At 34.7% G+C, this 22,302-nt stretch overlaps 1 protein-coding gene across 1 annotated transcript in view; it reads left to right on the top strand.

The window, feature by feature from the left end:
• LOC138307379 (transcription factor RFX4-like) overlaps window positions 1-22,302 on the top strand; it is a 30,658-nt gene that overhangs the window by 3,579 nt on the left and 4,777 nt on the right. The window contains exons 2-9 of the mRNA XM_069248086.1: window positions 4,094-4,249; window positions 8,357-8,540; window positions 11,951-12,136; window positions 12,500-12,580; window positions 13,017-13,083; window positions 13,812-13,913; window positions 14,549-14,626; window positions 15,392-15,561. Coding sequence (XP_069104187.1) covers window positions 4,099-4,249; window positions 8,357-8,540; window positions 11,951-12,136; window positions 12,500-12,580; window positions 13,017-13,083; window positions 13,812-13,913; window positions 14,549-14,626; window positions 15,392-15,561 — 1,019 coding nt within the window. The 5' untranslated portion in view covers window positions 4,094-4,098. The remainder of the gene's footprint in view (window positions 1-4,093; window positions 4,250-8,356; window positions 8,541-11,950; window positions 12,137-12,499; window positions 12,581-13,016; window positions 13,084-13,811; window positions 13,914-14,548; window positions 14,627-15,391; window positions 15,562-22,302) is intronic.

Here is a 22,302-nt window from a genome sequence, read left to right as displayed (position 1 = left end):
ATTGTCTGTGTGTTACTTATATTGTCTGGTGTGTACATTATATTGTCTGTGTGACTTATATGTCTGGTGGTAGTTATGTGTCTATGTGTAGCTTATATTGTCTTGTGTGTAGTTATATTGTCAATGTGTGTACTTATATTGTCTGTGTGTACTTATATTGTCCCTGTGTGTACTGATATGTGTCTGTGTGTACTATATTGTCTGTGAGTACTTATCTTGACTGTGTGTAGGTTATATTGTCTGTGTGTACTTATTAATGTCTGTGTGTAGATATATTGTCCTGATGTGTACTTATATTGTCCTGTGTGTACTTATATTGTCTGTGTGTGTACTTATATGTGTACTTATATTGTCTGTGAGGGTTCTTATATTGTCAATGTGTACTTATATTGTCTGTGTGTATTGTATTGTCTGTGGTGTGCTGTACTTGTATTGTCTGTGTGTACCAAACTTATATTGTCTGTGTGTAGTTATATATGTGTTCTGTGTGTACTTATATTGTCGATGTGGTACTTGTCTTGTCTGTGTGTACTTATATTGTCTATGTGTACTTATATTTGTCTGTGTGTACTTATATTTCGTGTGTGTACTTATATTGTCTGTAGTGTTACTTATATTGTCTATGTGTGTACTTCATATGTCTGTGTGTGTACTTGTATTGTCTGTGTGTACTTTATATTGTCTGTGTGTACTATTATTGGTCTGTGTGTACTTATATTGTCTGTGTGTACTTATAATTGTCTGTGTGTGTACTTATATTGTCTGTGTGTACTTATATTGTCTGTGTGTACTTATATTGTCTGTGTGTACTTATATTGTCTGTGTGTAGTTATATTGTCTGTGTGTACTTATATTGTCTGTGTGTACTTATATTGTCTGTGTGTACTTATATTGTCTGTGTGTACTTATATTGTCTGTGTGTACTTATATTGTCTGTGTGTACTTATATTGTCTGTGTGTACTTATATTGTCTGTGTGTACTTATATTGTCTGTGTGTACTTATATTGTCTGTGTGTACTTATATTGTCTGTGTGTACTTATATTGTCTGTGTGTACTTATATTGTCTGTGTGTACTTATATTGTCTGTGTGTACTTATATTGTCTGTGTGTACTTATATTGTCTGTGTGTACTTATATTGTCTGTGTGTACTTATATTGTCTGTGTGTAGTTATATTGTCTATGTGTACTTATATTGTCTGTGTGTACTTATATTGTCTGTGTGTACTTATATTGTCTGTGTGTACTTATATTGTCTGTGTGTACTTATATTGTCTGTGTGTAGTTATATTGTCTGTGTGTACTTATATTGTCTGTGTGTATCTTATATTGTCTGTGTGTACTTATATTGTCTTGTGTTACTTATATTGTCTGTGTGTACTTATATTGTCTGTGTGTACTTATATTGTGTGTGTGTACTTATATTGTCTGTGTGTACTTATATTGTCTGTGTGTACTTATATTGTCTGTGTGTACTTATATTGTCTGTGTGTACTTATATTGTCTGTGTGTACTTATATTGTCTGTGTGTACTTATATTGTCTGTGTGTACTTATATTGTCTGTGTGTACTTATATTGTCTGTGTGTACTTATATTGTCTGTGTGTACTTATATTGTCTGTGTGTACTTATATTGTGTGTGTGTATTTTATCTGTGTGTACTTATATTGTCTGTGTGTACTTATATTGTCTGTGTGTACTTATATTGTCTTATATTGTCTGTGTGTACTTATATTGTCTGTGTGTACTTATATTGTCTGTGTGTATTGTATTGTCTGTGTGTTACTTATATTGTCTGTGTGTACTTATATTGTCTGTGTGTACTTATATTGTCTGTGTGTACTTATATTGTCTGTGTGTACTTATATTGTCTGTGTGTACTATATTGTCTGTGTGTACTTATATTGTCTGTGTGTACTTATATTGTCTGTGTGTACTTATATTGTCTATGTGTACTTGTATTGTCTGTGTGTACTTATATTGTCTGTGTGTACTTATATTGTCTGTGTGTACTTATATTGTCTGTGTGTACTTATATTGTCTGTGTGTACTTATATTGTCTGTGTGTACTTATATTGTCCTGTGTACTTATATTGTCTGTGTGTACTTATATTGTCTGTGTGTGTACTTATATTGTCTGTGTGTACTTATATTGTCTGTGTGTACTTATATTGTCTGTGTGTACTTATATTGTCTGTGTGTGTACTTATATTGTCTGTGTGTACTTATATTGTCTGTGTGTACTTATATTGTCTGTGTGTACTTATATTGTCTGTGTGTACTTATATTGTCTGTGTGTACTTATATTGTCTGTGTGTACTTATATTGTCTGTGTGTGTACTTATATTGTCTGTGTGTAGTTATATTGTCTGTGTGTACTTATATTGTCTGTGTGTACTTATATTGTCTGTGTGTACTTATATTGTCTGTGTGTACTTGTATTGTCTGTGTGTACTTATATTGTCTGTGTGTACTTATATTGTCTGTGTGTACTTATATTGTCTGTGTGTACTTATATTGTCTGTGTGTACTTATATTGTCTGTGTGTACTTATATTGTCTGTGTGTACTTGTATTGTCTGTGTGTACTTTATATTGTCTGTGTGTACTTATATTGTCTGTGTGTACTTATATTGTCTGTGTGTACTTATATTGTCTGTGTGTACTTATATTGTCTGTGGTGTACTTATATTGTCTGTTTGTACTTATATTGTCTGTGTGTACTTATATTGTCTGTGTGTACTTATATTGTCTGTGTGTACTTATATTGTCTGTGTGTACTTATATTGTCTGTGTGTAGTTATATTGTCTGTGTGTACTTATATTGTCTGTGTGTACTTATATTGTCTGTGTGTACTTATATTGTCTGTGTGTACTTATATTGTCTGTGTGTACTTATATTGTCTGTGTGTACTTATATTGTCTGTGTGTACTTATATTGTCTGTGTGTACTTATATTGTCTGTGTGTATTATGTTCTGTGTGTAGGTGTTATTGTCTGTGTGGTAGTTATATTGTCTTTGTGTACTTATATTGTCTGTGTGTACTTATATTGTCTGTGTGTACTTATATTGTCTGTGTGTACTTATATTGTCTGTGTGTACTTATATTGTCTGTGTGTACTTATATTGTCTGTGTGTACTTATATTGTCTGTGTGTACTTATATTGTCTGTGTGTACTTATATTGTCTGTGTGTACTTGTATTGTCTGTGTGTACTTATATTGTCTGTGTGTACTTATATTGTCTGTGTGTACTTATATTGTCTGTTGTGTACTTATATTGTCTGTGTGTACTTATATTGTCTGTGTGTACTTATATTGTCTGTGTGTACTTATATTGTCTGGTGTGTTTTATTGTTGTGTGTATATATTGTCTGTGTGTACTTATATTGTCTGTGTGTACTTTATATTGTCTTGTACTTGTCTGTGTGTACTTATATTGTCTGTGTGTACTTATATTGTCTGTGTGTACTTATATTGTCTGTGTGTACTTTATATTGTCTGTGTGTACTTATATTGTCTGTGTGTACTTATATTGTCTGTGTGTACTTATATTGTCTGTGTGTACTTATATTGTCTGTGTGTACTTATATTGTCTGTGTGTACTTATATTGTCTGTGTGTACTTATATTGTCTGTGTACTTATATTGTCTGTGTGTACTTATATTGTCTGTGTGTACTTGTATTGTCTGTGTGTACTTATATTTGTCTGTGTGTAGTTGTATATGTGTCCTACTAATATTGTCTATGTGTAAGTACTTATATTGTCTGTGTGTAGATATATTGTCTGTGTGTACTTATATTGTCTGTGTGTACTTATATTGTCTGTGTGTAGTTACCTAATGTCTATGTGTACTTATATTGTCTGTGTGTACTTATATTGTCTGTGTGTACTTGTATTGTGTGTGTGGTACTTATATTGTCCGTGTGTACATTATATTGTCTGTGTGTACTTGTATTGTCTGTGTGTAGTTATATTGTCTGTGTGTACTTATATTGTCTGTGTGGACTTATATTGTCTGTGTGTAGTTATATTGTCTGTGTGTAGTTATATTGTCTGTGTGTAGTTATATTGTCTGTGTGTACTTGTACAGGTGTTATGAGTGATCTGAGTTACAAACTTTCTGGACCCCAACAACTTCGACTGACCCTAGAAGACTGTGCTGTTTGTCTGATAAACCATGATGATCCTTACTTGTCAGCTTGTCCAACAAAATGGAAAAAATCCAACAAAGTAAACTGCACCAAAGGTAATGATTAGCTATTTAAGCTATTGTACTCTTAGATAGACTAGTTATTCTACTCTAGCTATTCTACACTTTAACCTACTCTACTAGCTATTCTACTTAGCTACTCTACTCTAGCTAATAGTTTGTGACGTCATGTGTTTCTGAGTGTAATGTCATATATTTCAGAGAAAATGATGTGAAGATTACTCACAAAATAATGACGTAACAATCGGTACCTACTCGCAAGGGAGCTAACTCTGTAATATGCAAAGAAAATATAAGGGGGCTGTGGAAAGCCTTGAGCTAGGGTCAAGAAAAGGTAATTTGTTGTATAGATTAAAAATTCTTGAAAAGAAATTAACATGCCATGTACAATTCTTATTCAAAAAGTGTTACCATCACAACACATAGAACTAATGATTCAAAATATATCAAGAAGCAGTATGTTTTTCTTATTTAAGGGCTTTTCACCTAGGGGTGAAAAGCCTATTGTAGTTGGTATGTTTCATTAGCCCATCATCGATTATAAGATGGTGGGCTTTTCGTTTATGGTCCGTCCTTCTGTCCGTCCATCCTTCCGTCCGTTAACATTTTTTACTACTATTTCTCAGAAAGGACTGAAGTGATCTTTCTCAAATTTTATATGTAGGTTCCCCTATGGCCTTAGTTATTGTTATAGTTAAAAGTGCACTATATTGCATTTTGGAACTGATCGGTCAACAAGATGGCCACCAGGCAGCCATCTTGGATTTTGATAGTTAAAGATTGTTACCGCTATTTCTCAAAAAGTACTTAAGGGATCTCACTCAAATTTCACATGTTACAGGGTTCACTTAGGGCCCTAAGTTGTGCATATTGCATTTTGGTACCAAGCAGTCAACAAGATGGCCGCCAGGCAGCCATCTTGGATTTCGATAGTTAAAGTTTGTTACCGCTATTTCTCAGAAAGTATAGAATGGATCTCTCTCAAATTTCACATGTAGGTTCCCCTAGGGGCCTAGTTGTGCATATTGCATTTTGGGACCAATGGGTGAGCAAGATGGCCCCCAGGCAGCCATCTTGGATTATGATAGTTAAAGTTTGTAACCGCTATTTCTCAGAAAGATCTGAAGGGATCTCTCTCAAATTTCATTTTTAGGTTCCCCTAGGGTCCTTTATGTGCATATTGCATTTTGGGATTGATTAATCAACAAGATGGCCACCAGGAAGCCATCTTGGATTTTAAAAGTTAAAGTTTGTAACCACTATTTCTCAGAAAGTATAGAAGGGATCTCTCTAAAATTTCACATGTAGGTTCCCCTAGGGCCCTAGTTGTGCATATTGCATTTTGGGACCGATGGGTGAACAAGATGGCCGCCAGGGAGCCATCTTGGATTTTGATAGTTATATATTATAAAGTTTGTTCCCGCTAATTCTCAGAAAGTACTGAAGGGATCTCTTTCAAATTTCACATGTAGGTTCCCCTAAGGCCCTAGTTGTGCATATTGCATTTTCGGACCGATCAGTGAACAAGATGGCCGACAGGTAGCCAGCTTGGATTTTGATAATTGCAGTTTGTTACTGTTATAAATCTCAAAAAGTACTGAAAGGACCTTTCTCAAATTCCATATGTAGTACTTAATATGTAGTAAGGTTTGAAAAGCAGAGAAAAAATCCTCTATCCATTGTCAGACGTAAATCATTCTTTAGTGGACGCCAAAATCTCACTGGGATTTCTTGTTTTATTTGGCCTAAAGTGCTAAAGACCTGATATTGGGCCTGCAGCATGCTGAGATAAAGGGCTAATAATTTTAATAATATACAATGTATGACTTTGACCCTAATTCCTTGTTAGTGAAAAGCCCGTTTAAGGTAGCTCCATACTTTTGGAAAAACCCATGTCATTTTTTTCTAACAGGTCTTATTTTCTTGCATTTTTCATGTAGATTTCAAATCTGTAAAGATAAATGGGTGTTCTCGAACTACTTTTTGAGATATTTGAGCTTGAAATATACCATCCATGCAAATTTGCTAACCGAAAATAGAAAAATTCATAAAATTATGTTTTCTGTAATATAAGGGTGAATGTAGTCTCGATCCTGTTGATTTTTTGTCCTATATTTCTTACGATAGAACAATATACAAAACTATTTTATTTTTACAAATGCTAACTAACTTTTGTTATTTCCCAGGACCGTTTCTATACGTAATTTTCATGTTTTGACATATTTTCGCCCGTAAAAAATCAATGAATAGGCCAAAAAGGAAATGAAAACCCATGTCAATTTCACAATATTTGTATATGATATGCCCAAGGTAATATGTTTTTCAAATATCATATAAAAACACGGGGTCCTCGATCAAAATTTCACAATTTTGTAAGCTTGAAGTTTGTAACTCGCAACCCTACCCCCATTTCATCCAGTGCTAAGATGGGTTATATTTGACTATTTTTTGAAAATCATGCCGCAAAAAAACATTCCACATCAGTTCATACGTTTTTGTGATATTATATCTGGTTTATGTCTGTTTGTTTTTATGATTTTCTCCAAATTGTGTGTTTAAAGGAAATCCGTATGCGATTTTTTTAGAATTCCGGAATTTCGGTCCGGCTGGGTCCCGTCTTATGATTTATAGCGACGAACGGCACTTCCGGTGTTTAAAAATCCATTCCCATTTACGACAGGGACCGCAAAAACCTCAGAGATAGCATATAATTTTCACTTCACTGCTTTTATTTGACTTATTTAATGATTTTAAACATTCAATATTATATGTAGACAATTTTCACCTATTGAAAAAATATCCAAGTGTGATGTCGTGGCGTATCGGAAACCATTCTGGAATTCAAAACAACCTTCGCAACTTCCGGTATAGCGTCATATGAATTGGCGCGATTTTCAAAAGTATGGACCTACCTTAATTGTCCAATGACAATTTTTAGTTATCCCCTGCTTTCTCCGAAACGGGGGATATTAATTTGGGTTTGTCCGTCTGTCTGTAACACTTCGTTTCCGTGCAATAACTGTAACATATGTAAACCGATTTTCTTCAAACTTGGTGACAAGGTTAAATGCCTTAAAGGCTTGGCCATGTTTGATCGCGACTGTCGATGGACTTTATTTAGCAGAGTAATGGCCCTTTGAATTACTAAAAACGTCATTTCTGTCATTTCCGTACAACAAGTGTAAAAAATGTAAACCGATTTTCTTCAAACTTAGTAACAAGGTTAAATGCCTTAATGACTCGGCCAATTTCGATTGCGACTTTCATTGGACCTTATTTAGCGGATTTATGGCCCTTTGCTTAAATTTAAAAAAAAAAAATCAGTTTCTGCCACTTCGGTACAATAACTGTAATAAATATTAACCTATTTTCTTTAAACTTGGTAACAACTTGGTTGAATGCCTTAAGTGCCTGGCCAGGTTCGATCAACTCTTTCAGCTGATGTTTTTTATCAGAGTAATGACCCTTTAATTTATTATAAATGTCATTTTTCTGCAGTTTCTGTGTAATAACTAACAAGTGTTAAAACTAATATTGTTAAAACTTGGAAACAAAAATAAATGCCTTTAGGGCCTAGCCAAGTTTGATCGCCACTTTTGGCAGATCTTAATTAACAGAGTTATGGCCCTTTGCAATTGATTTAATAAAAAGAAGTAATTTTCTGCCTCTTCCGTACAATAACTGTAATAATATTAACTACAAACTTGGTAACAAAGTTAAATGTCTTAAGGGCTCAGCCAAAATTAATCGCCACTTGCGACGGACCTTATTTAGCAGAATTATGGCCCTTACATTTAATAAAAAAGTCATTTTCTGCCATTTCCCTGCAATAACTCTAATAAATATTAACCGATTTTCTTCAAACAAGGTCAAACGCCTTAAGGGCTTGGCCAAGTTTGATTGCCATGGCATGTTTCAACCATGGTTAAACCTAACCTCCATAATGTTTAACTACAATATGTCCTGAAAGCGGGGGATGGAAATTCCTCGAATTTGCTTGTTTTATTTGCTATTTTACAAACCTCACCTATAACTCTGAATTCTTCTTCTACCATCAAATCGTCCAATATGATAATGGAATTATAAAAACTACAGGTACTTTTACATTCTAAAAGTAGTATTAATGAAATGAATTTCAATTAGATCAAACAGATCCTGAGTTCCAAGAGTTGAAAAAAATGGCACTTAGATCCGAACGCAAGACACAGAGACTGCTGGAGAGAGCAGAGCCGCCTAAAGCTGATGTACGAGTTGAAGCAGAAAGGATTTATAGACAGACAGCTCCTCTCAGTAACCCCACTGTCAGTTTCCCACTAGCTGAGGCATGGTGAGTAATTTTGTATAATTATTCAATTAATTACGTAGAATTATTAATATTGATAACTATAAAGAGTAGAAGAAGAATTAAACCTTCTTATCTGAGACAAATCTGTTGATAAAATGTAAAATACTTTGTTACACCTTAGTATATATATAACTTAGTCTTTTTTCATTTTTAGCTCACCTGGCCCCAAGATCATGAAACAATCTTAAAACAGTCTTAAGTTTAGACTTAGCCAATCACAGATGACATTACAAAAAGTTACGTCATTTTTGATTGGCTAAGCAAAAAGTCTGAGACTGTTTCATAATCCTTGGAACCTTTCCGAAGGTTCAAGCTATTGGTGAGCTTAGGCGATACTGCGGCGTTAATGGTGTCCGTCTGTAAAGTACAGACCCAGTGTTTGAGAACAGTTTGAGTACTGACCCAATACAAGTGTTTGGTATATTACAGGGTTAGAGAACACTTTGAGTACAGACCCAATACAAGTGTTTGGTATATTACAGGGTTAGAGAACACTTTGAGTACAGTTTTTTTGAGTACAGACCCAATACAAGTGTTTGGTATATTACAGGGTTAGAGAACACTTTGAGTACAGACCCAATACAAGTGTTTGGTATATTACAGGGTTAGAGAACACTTTGAGTACAGACCCAATACAAGTGTTTGGTATATTACAGGGTTAGAGAACACTTTGAGTACAGACCCAATACAAGTGTTTGGTATATATTACAGGGTTAGAGAACACTTTGGAGTACAGACCCAATACAAGTGTTTGGTATATATTACAGGGCAGATCGCCTCGAAAACTTTGACAATTTAGTTTTGTCCACACGGTTGGAATTACTTCCGTTGGAAACCTCGAATTATTTGGACAGGGTTAGAGAACACTTTGAGTACAGACCAATACAAGTGTTTGGTATATTACAGGGTTAAAGAACACTTTGAGTACAGACCCAATACAAGTGTTTGGTATATATTACAGGGTTAGAGAACACTTTGAGTACAGACCCAATACAAGTGTTTGGTATATTACAGGGTTAGAGAACACTTTGAGTACAGACCCAATACAAGTGTTTGGTATATATTACAGGGTTAGAGAACACTTTAAAATTTGAGTACAGACCCAATACAAGTGTTTGGTATATATTACAAGGGCAGATCGCCTCGAAAATTTGACAATTTAGTTTTGTCCACACGGTTGGAATTACTTCCTTGTCCCGTATGTATTACAGGGTTAGAGAACACTTTGAGTACAGACCCAATACAAGTGTTTGGTATATTACAGGGTTAGAGAACACTTTGAGTACAGACCAAATACAAGTGTTTGGTATATTACAGGGTTAAAGAACACTTTTAAATTTGAGTACAGACCCAATACAAGTGTTTGGTATATTACAGGGTTAGAGAACACTTTGAGTACAGACCCAATACAAGTGTTTGGTATATATTACAGGGTTAGAGAACACTTTGAGTACAGACCCAATACAAGTGTTTGGTATATATTACAGGGTTAGAGAACACTTTAAGTACAGACCCAATACAAGTGTTTGGTATATTACAGGGTTAAAGAACACTTTAAAATTTTAGTACAGACCCAATACAAGTGTTTGGTATATATTACAGGGGCAGTTTGCCTGGAAAATTTGACAATTTTGTTCTGTCCTCACGGTTGGAATTACTTCCTTATCCTGTATGTATTACAGGGTTAGGGAACACTTTGAGTATAGACCCATTACAAGTGTTTGGACATATAATTTATGTTCATGAATAGTTCATGAATCAAAAATAAGTTCATGAACAATCTACTGATGTTAATGAACAGTTCATGAAAACCATATAGGGATTGGATTTCGTTTTTATGTTAACCATGCTTGTATGGAGCAATTCCTCTAAGAATATATTCTATGGGTAGCGCCCCATAGAATATATTCTTAGAGGAATTGCTCCATACAAGCATGGTTAACATAAAAACGAATTAAAATTTCATGCAATAAAATTGTCATTTGAGACTCACACGACTTTTTATTAATATTTCATGCAATAAAATTGTCATTTGAAAGTGACGTAATTATTCAATAAAAGTCGGTCAAAAGTGGGAGGAGCTTACTCAATTGAACAGCGAATGATGACGCTTCACGTAAGGTAGAATTATTCATCCGCGACGACAAAAAAGTGCAATATTTTAGTGTAAAATAAACATGACAAACAAAGTAAATTTCAGAGATAATTTTATTTAATCAGATCAGAACTTTAAACAGGTATTCAATTTTGCTATAAGTTCATATATAGCGTAATAACATAAAGTATTTGTTCACGGCCACATGTGTGAACTCGGTGACCCTTATTGTGCAGCGAGACGAGGCTGACGCACGTTTACACACTGGAGTTTTCCGAAGTTGTCAAAACACCAGTGTTCAAGTAGCTAAATTTGTTTGAGATTGTCGTCTGACTTGACGATATTACATCCTTCGGAGCCATTTGATTATATAATATACGCTTAGATCCATTGCCATCTATGGAACAACTTCACTTGTATGTACATTTGTGGTGACGCGTAACTGTCAACACGTGGATTACTAGCGGTGCATGTTTTATAATACACATGATTAAATTCTTAAAGAACAAAGACAAGAGGATATGTTTATAACTGACCTCTATCAGAGGGTCTCACGCCCGTCCACCCCAAAGACTCGATCGTAGGACGAACATAGGCACAGAGGTAATGTTTACATTTGACACCCATCATTTTTAACAAAAATGAAAGCACGTCGGCCCGGTCGGGATATTTTTCCGTTTCTTTATACAATTGTTAATTTAAAAATTGTTTGAATCATATATAAATATAAAACATGTATATATTGTTTAGATTTTTCCAAAATTCTATGAAAAACAACAATATACACGTAATGTTGCGTCAAAATGTAAACAAAGCCATGTGTTTCTTTTTTTTTTAAAAGTAGTCCTTTTACGTTGCACAGAACATTTTCATACGCAAGTTCAAAGTTCAATGTTACCATGCAGTTATGGTAAACAAAATCCGCTAGTATTAGAGTATAGTGACCAAGCCTGGCAAGTGTAAATATATTTAAATATTATGTTCATGAACTATTCATGAATAGTTCATGAAACTTCATGGACACTTCATGAACCAATGTTCATGAACTGGTTAATAAACTTTGTATGAACAATTCATGAACATTTACAGAAAGTTCATGAACATTCATGAACATTTCATGGTTCATGAAAGTTCATGAACATCAATTCGCAGGGGCAGACCCAATACAAATGTTTGGTATATTATAGGGTTGGAGAACACTTTGAGTACAGATCCAATACAAGTGTTTGGTATATATTACAGGGTTAGAGAACACTTTGAGTACAGACCCAATACAAGTGTTTGGTATATATTACAGGGTTAGAGAACACTTTGAGTACAGACCTAATACAAGCGTGGCTCGGTCAGATATTTACTATTACTATATACAGCAGTGTGACCACCAGTCGTTTGCACCCTGTAATCCAGCCAACTTTGGTAAGGTTGTTAAAGTTGTCTTCCCCAAGATCTGCACAAGACGTATTGGGGTTCGTGGAAATTCCAAGTAAGCTGAATTCTAATTTACTTGTTTTTCACTGTCTATACTATCCACACGATAGAGAAAACAAACATATGCTTATTTTTTTTTTTTTACTAGCAAGTTACAGAAAAAAAACAAGATACAAATAAATTATAAATATATTCTAAACCATTGGGGTATAAGCAATTTGCTTGATTTCGATTTTCAAAAGGTAACAGCTTATAATTAGAAAAATATGAAATATAAATAGATTATCAACTCTCATTTCTTTCAAACATAAAGGGAATTTTGGCCTCATTTGAAATATCAATTTGCATCAGATTTAGAAAAAACGGGTGGAAGGGGCTTAACATTTTGACAAGTTGTTATGTTTGATTTTGTCTGAAGGTATCATTACTATGGGATCGGACCAAAACAAGGAGATGTTGGTCCGTTAGTGTTGGTTAAAACAGGCAAGAATAGACAATGGTGAGTGATAAACATACATTCAGATTATAGAGAGAAGAAATATATATGCATTTTAAAAGCGATCACAGATCAATGTCATGTTCAAAATTTTCTGGTCTCTCCCGGTATTAAACGAAACTTGAGTTGCAATAACAAGACCGACATCAATGATAACCTGACCAAACAGATAAATCGGAAGAGCAGGGAGACTTCCGAGCTATTTTAAATGTGTACACAAGAAAAGTCAATATTAAAATTTAATTATTCAATAACTTTGCGAATACTAACTCTACAAAAGTCGGTAAATATGGAAAGTTTCAAATTAAGAGCGACAGAGAAAAATTTGTAGAACACTTGAAATGCTTTTTCTATCACAAAACAAGATCAAGTCATAGACCATAAAACTTAAACAACCAAGCTGTTCATTTAATGTTCTATGGTGATTTTGAATGTTAAGCTTTTCCTATGAAGCCAAGGCAGACTCACGAGACAAGCAAAGATTAATGAAAACATCATCATACCAGGTAATATGGATATATCAATTTATGATAATTGATTATATGATTTAATGATAATTGATTATATGATTTAATGGCTTTTATAAATAATAAAAAAAAAAAAATTAAAATATATAAGAATTGCAATATGTGATTGGTATGTACAGCTTCAGTTTCTCACCAGCATGTTTCTGTATATTTATATAAATATATATGTATATAGATAAGAATTCTGCCGAAACAATACTTCTTGGTTTCTAAAAAAAATGGCATCTTTATTTAAGCATTGATGTCATGTAGTAGATTCTCACAAAAAATTGCAAAAAAAATTTGTTTCAAAACTTGATGAAGTTAAAAAAAATTAATTCAGACTACTTGATTAGATAAAATACGTTTAGATGTAAAATTCCATTGATTTTTCAATGGATTTTGTTTTCCAAATCCTTTGGATTTTTTCTTCATAGTATAGTTAGGGGGAAAAATCTGCCAATCAGAAAGTCGGATTTAGTATGAAAACAAATAAAAAATAATTTATACCACAAAACACATTTTACATAAACATCTTCCCTCAAGACCTATTCCAGTAAACCATGTATTTTATGCATGAATTTTGCAATCTATGAAGTTGTGAATGCAATGACATTAACTTAATTTATAATAGGGCTCAAAAATTGATAAACATCAAAAACTGTGATAATAAAATTAGATTCTTGTATCATTTATAAAATGTTATAATGAGGATAATTCTTACACAGAGGAACCTTCGAGCCACAGACGAGGATAGAGCTGAATTGTTGGCACTACTAGAGCCTGCAACTAAATCTAATGTCCGTCTCCCTGTACCATTGACAAATATTGTAAGTAATTCATATTTATAACTCACAAGAATATTCATGTAGTAATACATGTATGGATGCGAACTAATTAATATTTAGAACCCACAAGAATGTTCATGTACTAATACATGTATGGAAGTAATTCATATTTAGAACTCACAAGAATGTTCATGTAGTAATACATGTATGGATGTAATTCATGTTCAGAACTCACAATGTTCATGTAGTAATAAATGTATGGAAGTAATTCATATTCAGAACTCACAATGTTCATGTAGTAATAAATGTATGGATGTAATTCATATTCAGAACTCACAATGTTCATGTAGTAATAAATGTATGGAAGTAATTCATATTCAGAACTCACAATGTTCATGTAGTAATACATGTATGGATGTAATTCATATTCAGAACTCACAATGTTCATGTAGTAATACATGTATGGAAGTAATTCATATTCAGAACTCACAATGTTCATTTACTATAATTACATACTAACACTTTGTTATAGAAAAATAACACCAATGATCATATTAGTTCAATCAGTATTCTTCAGAATAATGATGCATTATATGGAGGACGATTTTTACATCATTTTTGACATTCCACTGAGTGAATGTCTCAGTAGACTAGGAGTATAAATTTGTCGTTTACAGATGAATGAGTTCCTGGCTTTATACAGGTCCCACTCTGTGGAGATTCTGGAGTACATTCTGGTGGCTCACTTCTACCAGGTAAGTATGTAAACAGGACAAAGGTCTTTTGATTATATATAGTCATTTTAAGGAACATTTTGACTTGGTGAAACAGTAAGGATACGGTAGGATACTTTATAGTTACTCAGTGTTAAATATCAAACATATGCAATGGGTACCAAAAAGATATTTAAAAACTATATTTAAGCATTGAAGTCACTATTTTCTAATTTCATCGGGGTATGAAAGAAATTTTGTTTGCAAACTGTGTCAATCCGCGTAGCGGATTCTCACAAAAGTTTGCAAACACAATTTATTTCATACCCCGATGAAATTAAAAAATAGTGACTTCAATACTTATAATTAATTTCCCAGGCTACTTTATAAAATGAAATACATTTACACGTACGATTCAATTGATTTTTTCCAAGGGATTATTTTTTCCAAATCAATACGCAACGTCAATGTTTCTATTGTGACGTCATAATAATGTCGGGAATTCCGCGCCATTCTCGGATTTTTTTTCATTGTGGAATGAAAAAAATGAATGGACCAATCAGCAAGCCTGTAACAAAGAGAAAATTAATTATATATATTTAAAATATAAAGTGTTGTTTGAAATATTTTGAAAGTGAAAATCACAAAATCACAGATGAATAGCCAATTTCTGTTACGCTGTGGAGTATAAGAAAGAATTTATAATACACATAGAAAGGACTAAACTCAAATAGTAGAATACATGAAAATATAATATATATCATCAGCCTGATATTGATGCTAGCTACAAATCTGTAATGATTGCAGGTGAGAGAAGTAGTTGTGGAGTTCTGGAGAAGACTTCCTCTACAATTTATCACCTGCTCCCTGATGACTTACCCTGTAGCCATGGAGGCCATCGTGATGTATGATCAACTTACTTATCAAGCTATCTGTAGAATCCTTCTTCCAGACCCAGTTCAGCCAACACCTTCAGGGTAAGTGTACATGGTATATATCCACACTCAGGGTAAGTTTACATGGTATATATCCACACTCAGGGTAAGTGTACATGTTATATATCCACACTCAGGGTAAGTGTACATGGTATATATTCACACTCAGGGTAAGTGTACATGTTATATATCCACACTCAGGGTAAGTTAACATGGTATATATCCACACTCAGGGTAAGTTTTACATGGTATATATCCACACTCAGGGTAAGTTAACATGGTATATATCCACACTCAGGGTAAGTTTACATGGTATATATCCACACTCAGGGTAAGTGTACATGGTATATATCCACACTCAGGGTAAGTTTACATGGTATATATCCACACTCAGGGTAAGTGTACATGGTATATATCCACACTCAGGGTAAGTGTACATGGTATATATCCACACTCAGGGTAAGTGTACATGGTATATATCCACACTCAGGGTAAGTGTACATGGTATATATCCACACTAAGTTTATATATATCCACACTCAGGGTAAGTTTACATGGTATATATCCACACTCAGGGTAAGTGTACATGGTATATATCCACACTCAGGGTAAGTGTACATGGTATATATCCACACTCAGGGTAAGTGTACCACACTCAGGGTAAGTTTACATGGTATATATCCACACTCAGGGTAAGTTTACATGGTATATATCCACACTCAGGGTAAGTGTACATGGTATATATCCACACTCAGGGTAAGTGTACATGGTATATATCCACACTCAGGGTAAGTGTACATGTTATATATCCACACTCAGGGTAAGTTTACATGGTATATATCCACACTCAGGGTAAGTTTACATGGTATATATCCACACTCAGGGTAAGTTTACATGGTATATATCCACACTCAGGGTAAGTTAACATGGTATATATCCACACTCAGGGTAAGTTTACATGGTATATATCCACACAATCAGGGTAAGTTAACATGGTATATATCCACACTCAGGGTAAGTGTACATTGTATATATCCACACTCAGGGTAAGTGTACATGGTATATATCCACACTCAGGGTAAGTTTACATGGTATATATCCACACTCAGGGTAAGTGTACATGGTATATATCCACACTCAGGGTAAGTTTACATGGTATATATCCACACTCAGGGTAAGTTTACATGGTATATATCCACACTCAGGGTAAGTTACATGGTATATATCCACACTCAGGGTAAGTTTACATGGTTATATCTCACACTCAGGGTAAGTTACATGGTATATATCCACACTCAGGGTAAGTTTACATGGTATATATCCACACTCAGGGTAAGTGTACATGGTATATATCCACACTCAGGGTAAGTTTACATGTATATATCCACACTCAGGGTAAGTTTACATGGTATATATATCCACACTCAGGGTAAGTGTACATGGTATATATCCACACTCAGGGTAAGTGTACATGTATATATCCACACTCAGGGTAAGTTTACACATGGTATATATATCCACACTCAGGTAAGTGTACATGTATATATCCACACTCAGGGTAAGTTTACATGGTATATATCCACACTCAGGGTAAGTTTACATGGTATATATCCACACTCAGGGTAAGTGTACACAGTATATATCCACACTCAGGGTAAGTGTACATGGTATATATCCACACTCAGGGTAAGTGTACATGGTATATATCCACACTCAGGTAAGTTTACATGGTATATATCCACACACAGGGTAAGTGTACATGGTATATATATCCACACTCAGGGTAAGTGTACATGGTATATATCCACATCAGGGTAAGTATATATATCCCACACTCAGGGTAAGTTACATGGTATATATCCACACTCAGGGTAAGTTTACATGGTATATATCCACACTCAGGGTAAGTTTACATGGTATATATCCACACTCAGGGTAAGTTTACATGGTATATATCCACACTCAGGGTAAGTTTACATGGTATATATCCACACTCAGGGTAAGTGTACTCAGTATATATCCACACTCAGGGTAAGTTAACATGGTATATATCCACACTCAGGGTAAGTTAACATGGTATATATCCACACTCAGGGTAAGTTTACATGGTATATATCCACACTCAGGGTAAGTTTACATGGTATATATCCACACTCAGGGTAAGTTAACATGGTATATATCCACACTCAGGGTAAGTGTACATGGTATATATCCACACTCAGGGTAAGTGTACATGGTATATATCCACACTCAGGGTAAGTTTACATGGTATATATCCACACTCAGGGTAAGTTTACATGGTATATATCCACACTCAGGGTAAGTGTACATGGTATATATCCACACTCAGGGTAAGTTTACATGGTATATATCCACACTCAGGGTAAGTTTACATGGTATATATCCACACTCAGGGTAAGTGTACATGGTATATATCCACACTCAGGGTAAGTTTACATGGTATATATCCACACTCAGGGTAAGTTTACATGGTATATATCCACACTAGGGTAAGTTTACATGGTATATATCCACACTCAGGGTAAGTGTACATGTTATATATCCACACTCAGGGTAAGTGTACATGTTTATATATCCACACTCAGGGTAAGTTTACATGGTATATATCCACACTCAGGGTAAGTGTACATGGTATATATCCACACTCAGGGTAAGTGTACATGGTATATATCCACACTCAGGGTAAGTGTACATGGTATATATCCACACTCAGGGTAAGTGTACATGGTATATATCCACACTCAGGGTAAGTTTACATGGTATATATCCACACTCAGGGTAAGTGTACATGGTATATATCCACACTCAGGGTAAGTGTACATGGTATATATCCACACTCAGGGTAAGTTTACATGGTATATATCCACACTCAGGGTAAGTGTACACAGTATATATCCACACTCAGGGTAAGTTTACATGGTATATATCCACACTCAGGGTAAGTGTACACAGTATATATCCACACTCAGGGTAAGTTTACATGGTATATATCCACACTCAGGGTAAGTGTACATGGTATATATCCACACTCAGGGTAAGTGTACACAGTATATATCCACACTCAGGGTAAGTTTACATGGTATATATCCACACTCAGGGTAAGTTTACATGGTATATATCCACACTCAGGGTAAGTTTACATGGTATATATCCACACTCAGGGTAAGTGTACATGGTATATATCCACACTCAGGGTAAGTGTACATGGTATATATCCACACTCAGGGTAAGTTTACATGGTATATATCCCACACTCAGGGTAAGTTTACATGGTTATATATCCACACTCAGGGTAAGTGTACATGGTATATATCCACACTCAGGGTAAGTTTACATGGTATATATCCACACTCAGGGTAAGTTTACATGGTATATATCCACACTCAGGGTAAGTGTACATGGTATATATCCACACTCAGGGTAAGTGTACATGGTATATATCCACACTCAGGGTAAGTTTACATGGTATATATCCACACTCAGGGTAAGTTTACATGGTATATATCCACACTCAGGGTAAGTTTACATGGTATATATCCACACTCAGGGTAAGTTTACATGGTATATATCCACACTCAGGGTAAGTGTACATGGTATATATCCACACTCAGGGTAAGTGTACATGGTATATATCCACACTCAGGGTAAGTGTTACATGGTATATATATCCACACTCAGGTAAGTTTACATGTTTATATATCCACACTCAGGGTAAGTTTACATGGTATATATCCACACTCAGGGTAAGTGTACATGTTCCATATATAAGTACACACTCAGGGTAAGTTTACATGGATATATCCACACTCAGGTAAGTTTACATGTAAGTATCCACACTCAGGGTAAGTGTACATGTTATATATCCACACTCAGGGTAAGTGTACATGGTATATATCCACACTCAGGGTAAGTTTACATGGTATATATCCACACTCAGGGTAAGTTTACATGGTATATATCCACACTCAGGGTAAGTGTACATGGTATATATCCACACTCAGGGTAAGTGTACATGGTATATATCCACACTCAGGGTAAGTGTACATCAGGGTAAGTTTACATGGTATATATCCACACTCAGGGTAAGTGTACATGGTATATATCCACACTCAGGGTAAGTGTACATGGTATATATCTAAGTTAACATTTATATATTGTAAGTTTCCATAGGAAGTACACACATTCAGAGTAAGTTTACATAGGAAGTACACATTCAGAGTAAGTTTACATAGGAAGTACACATTCAGAGTAAGTTTCCATAGGAAGTACACACATTCAGAGTAAGTTTACATAGGAAGTACACATTCAGAGTAAGTTGACATAGGAAGCTAGTACACACATTCAGAGTAAGTTTACATAGGAAGTACACACATTCAGAGTAAGTTTACATAGGAAGTACACATTCAGAGTAAGTTTACATAGTAGTACACATTCAGAGTAAGTTTACATAGGAAGTACACACATTCAGAGTAAGTTTCCATAAGAAGTACACACATTCAGAGTAAGTTTACATAGGAAGTACACACATTCAGAGTAAGTTTACATAGGAAGTACACATTCAGAGTAAGTTGACATAGGAAGTACACATTCAGAGTAAGTTGACATAGGAAGCTAGTACACACATTCAGAGTAAGTTGACATAGGAAGTACACATTCAGAGTAAGTTGACATAGGAAGTACACATTCAGAGTAAGTTGACATAGGAAGCTAGTACACACATTCAGAGTAAGTTGACATAGGAAGCTAGTACACACATTCAGAGTAAGTTGACATAGGAAGCTAGTACACACATTCAGAGTAAGTTTACATAGGAAGTACACACATTCAGAGTAAGTTTACATAGGAAGTACACATTCAGAGTAAGTTTACATAGGAAGTACACATTCAGAGTAAGTTTACATAGGAAGTACACACATTCAGAGTAAGTTTACATAGGAAGTACACATTCAGAGTAAGTTTACATAGGAAGTACACATTCAGAGTAAGTTTACATAGGAAGTACACATTCAGAGTAAGTTTACATAGGAAGTACGCATTCAGAGTAAGTTTACATGGAATATACGGATATTTAAAATATTTATCTTTCTTCCGGATTAATTGGCTTCATATCAACGGTATGTCCAATATGGTAACAGTTTATGACTTGTATATCCATTACGAACATTAAAATTTGAACTATACGTGTATGTCTTTTGAATTTCATGCTTGCGCCAGTGTTGACGTTATCAAGTTCAATAAACAGAACAGCCACAGCATCAGCTTCTAGATTATTGAGTAACCCCCAAAACGGTTTGAAACAAGCGAATATATGAAAACTATGCGATGAAATTTTTCAATACATGCTATTTTGTCAACATGATAATACTGTTGGAATTTAAAGACAGTCCAACTTCAAAACTTATTTTTAGCCCACCATCATTAGATGTTGGGCTATTCAAATCGCTTTTCATCCCTGGTACGTCGTCCGTCTTTCCATCCGTATTTCTTGTAACCGCTTATTTCTCAGAAAGGGCTGAAGGGATCTTTCTCAAATTTCATATGTACGTTCCCCTAGGGCCCTAGTTGTGCATATTGCATTTAAGGACCGATCGGTCAACAAAATGGCCGACAGGTAGCCATCTTGGATTTTGATAGTTGAAGTTTGTTACTGCTATTTCTAAAAAAGTACTGAAGTGATCTGTTTCATATTTCATATATGTTGTATGTTTGAAAAAGTTTGAAAAGCAGAGAAAATATCCCTCTTTCCATTGTCAGACGTAGATCATACTTTGGTGGGCGCCACGATCCCTCTGGGATCTCTTGTTAAATTATATAACAGTTATGTATAGGCATATGTATAGATTGTCAGTGACGCAACGGAAGCGTTAAAAAATATCCTTAACCTTGACCAGATCGGAGTTTATTTAAGCAATGAATTGTTACCAGATTGGACTTATAGTTGATACGAAGCCCATCCGGAAGAAAGATAAATAGAATGGTGCCAGTTAGGGAACCATGAATATTTACCGTATCTTTCTGATGGATGGGATTCACATCAACTGTATGTCCAAAACATAAAAATTGATAACAATACGTGTATGTCTTATGAATTTCCCGCTTGCGCTAGTGTTGACGTCACAAAGTTCAATAAACGGAACAGCTATAGCATTAACTTCTGAATTTAGTTCCACCCTAAAACGGGTTAAAATAAGCGAACAAATGAAATATAGCCTGATATTTCCCATCTGGTTGACATAGATTAAACGGGAAACTGAAAGTAGAATGGAAATATAAGGTCCCAAGGGTTACCGTACATAATTTACATGTGTTCCATTTTAATTATACCCCCATAACCTCAACAAAATAAAAAAATATATTCCTTGAATATATTATTCAATCGGTAATGGATTTTAAGTTGTGAATTTGGTTTGATAAGTTATAATATTAACATCGCATCACTTTCTCAGCATCATAGTATTAAATTGAAAGTTAATTTCCATAACGCGAGTTGTTCTAATTACTGCGTAGTAGTTGACTATCACTGCACCAGACCAGGCAAAATAACGAAATGAACCTTCATTTTGTTTACACATTTACTTTTGCATTTGTTACACACTGAATAGAATTACTAGTACGGTAGTAAAAAAGAGTACACTCGCATTCGGTTTAGTAAATTAATCTTTTCCTCCGCATCAAAGAACCGTCTGACGAAACCAAGTAAATAACTGATAAATAACTGGTAATTTTCTTTCGTTTTAAAATGTCATAATGGTTGCAAGATAA

This window comes from Argopecten irradians, chromosome 14 (assembly GCF_041381155.1).
Source record: "Argopecten irradians isolate NY chromosome 14, Ai_NY, whole genome shotgun sequence".
Lineage (NCBI taxonomy): Eukaryota > Metazoa > Mollusca > Bivalvia > Pectinida > Pectinidae > Argopecten > Argopecten irradians.
The sequence above is the reverse complement of the archived record's forward strand: the minus strand, read 5'-3'. Positions and strand labels throughout refer to the sequence as shown.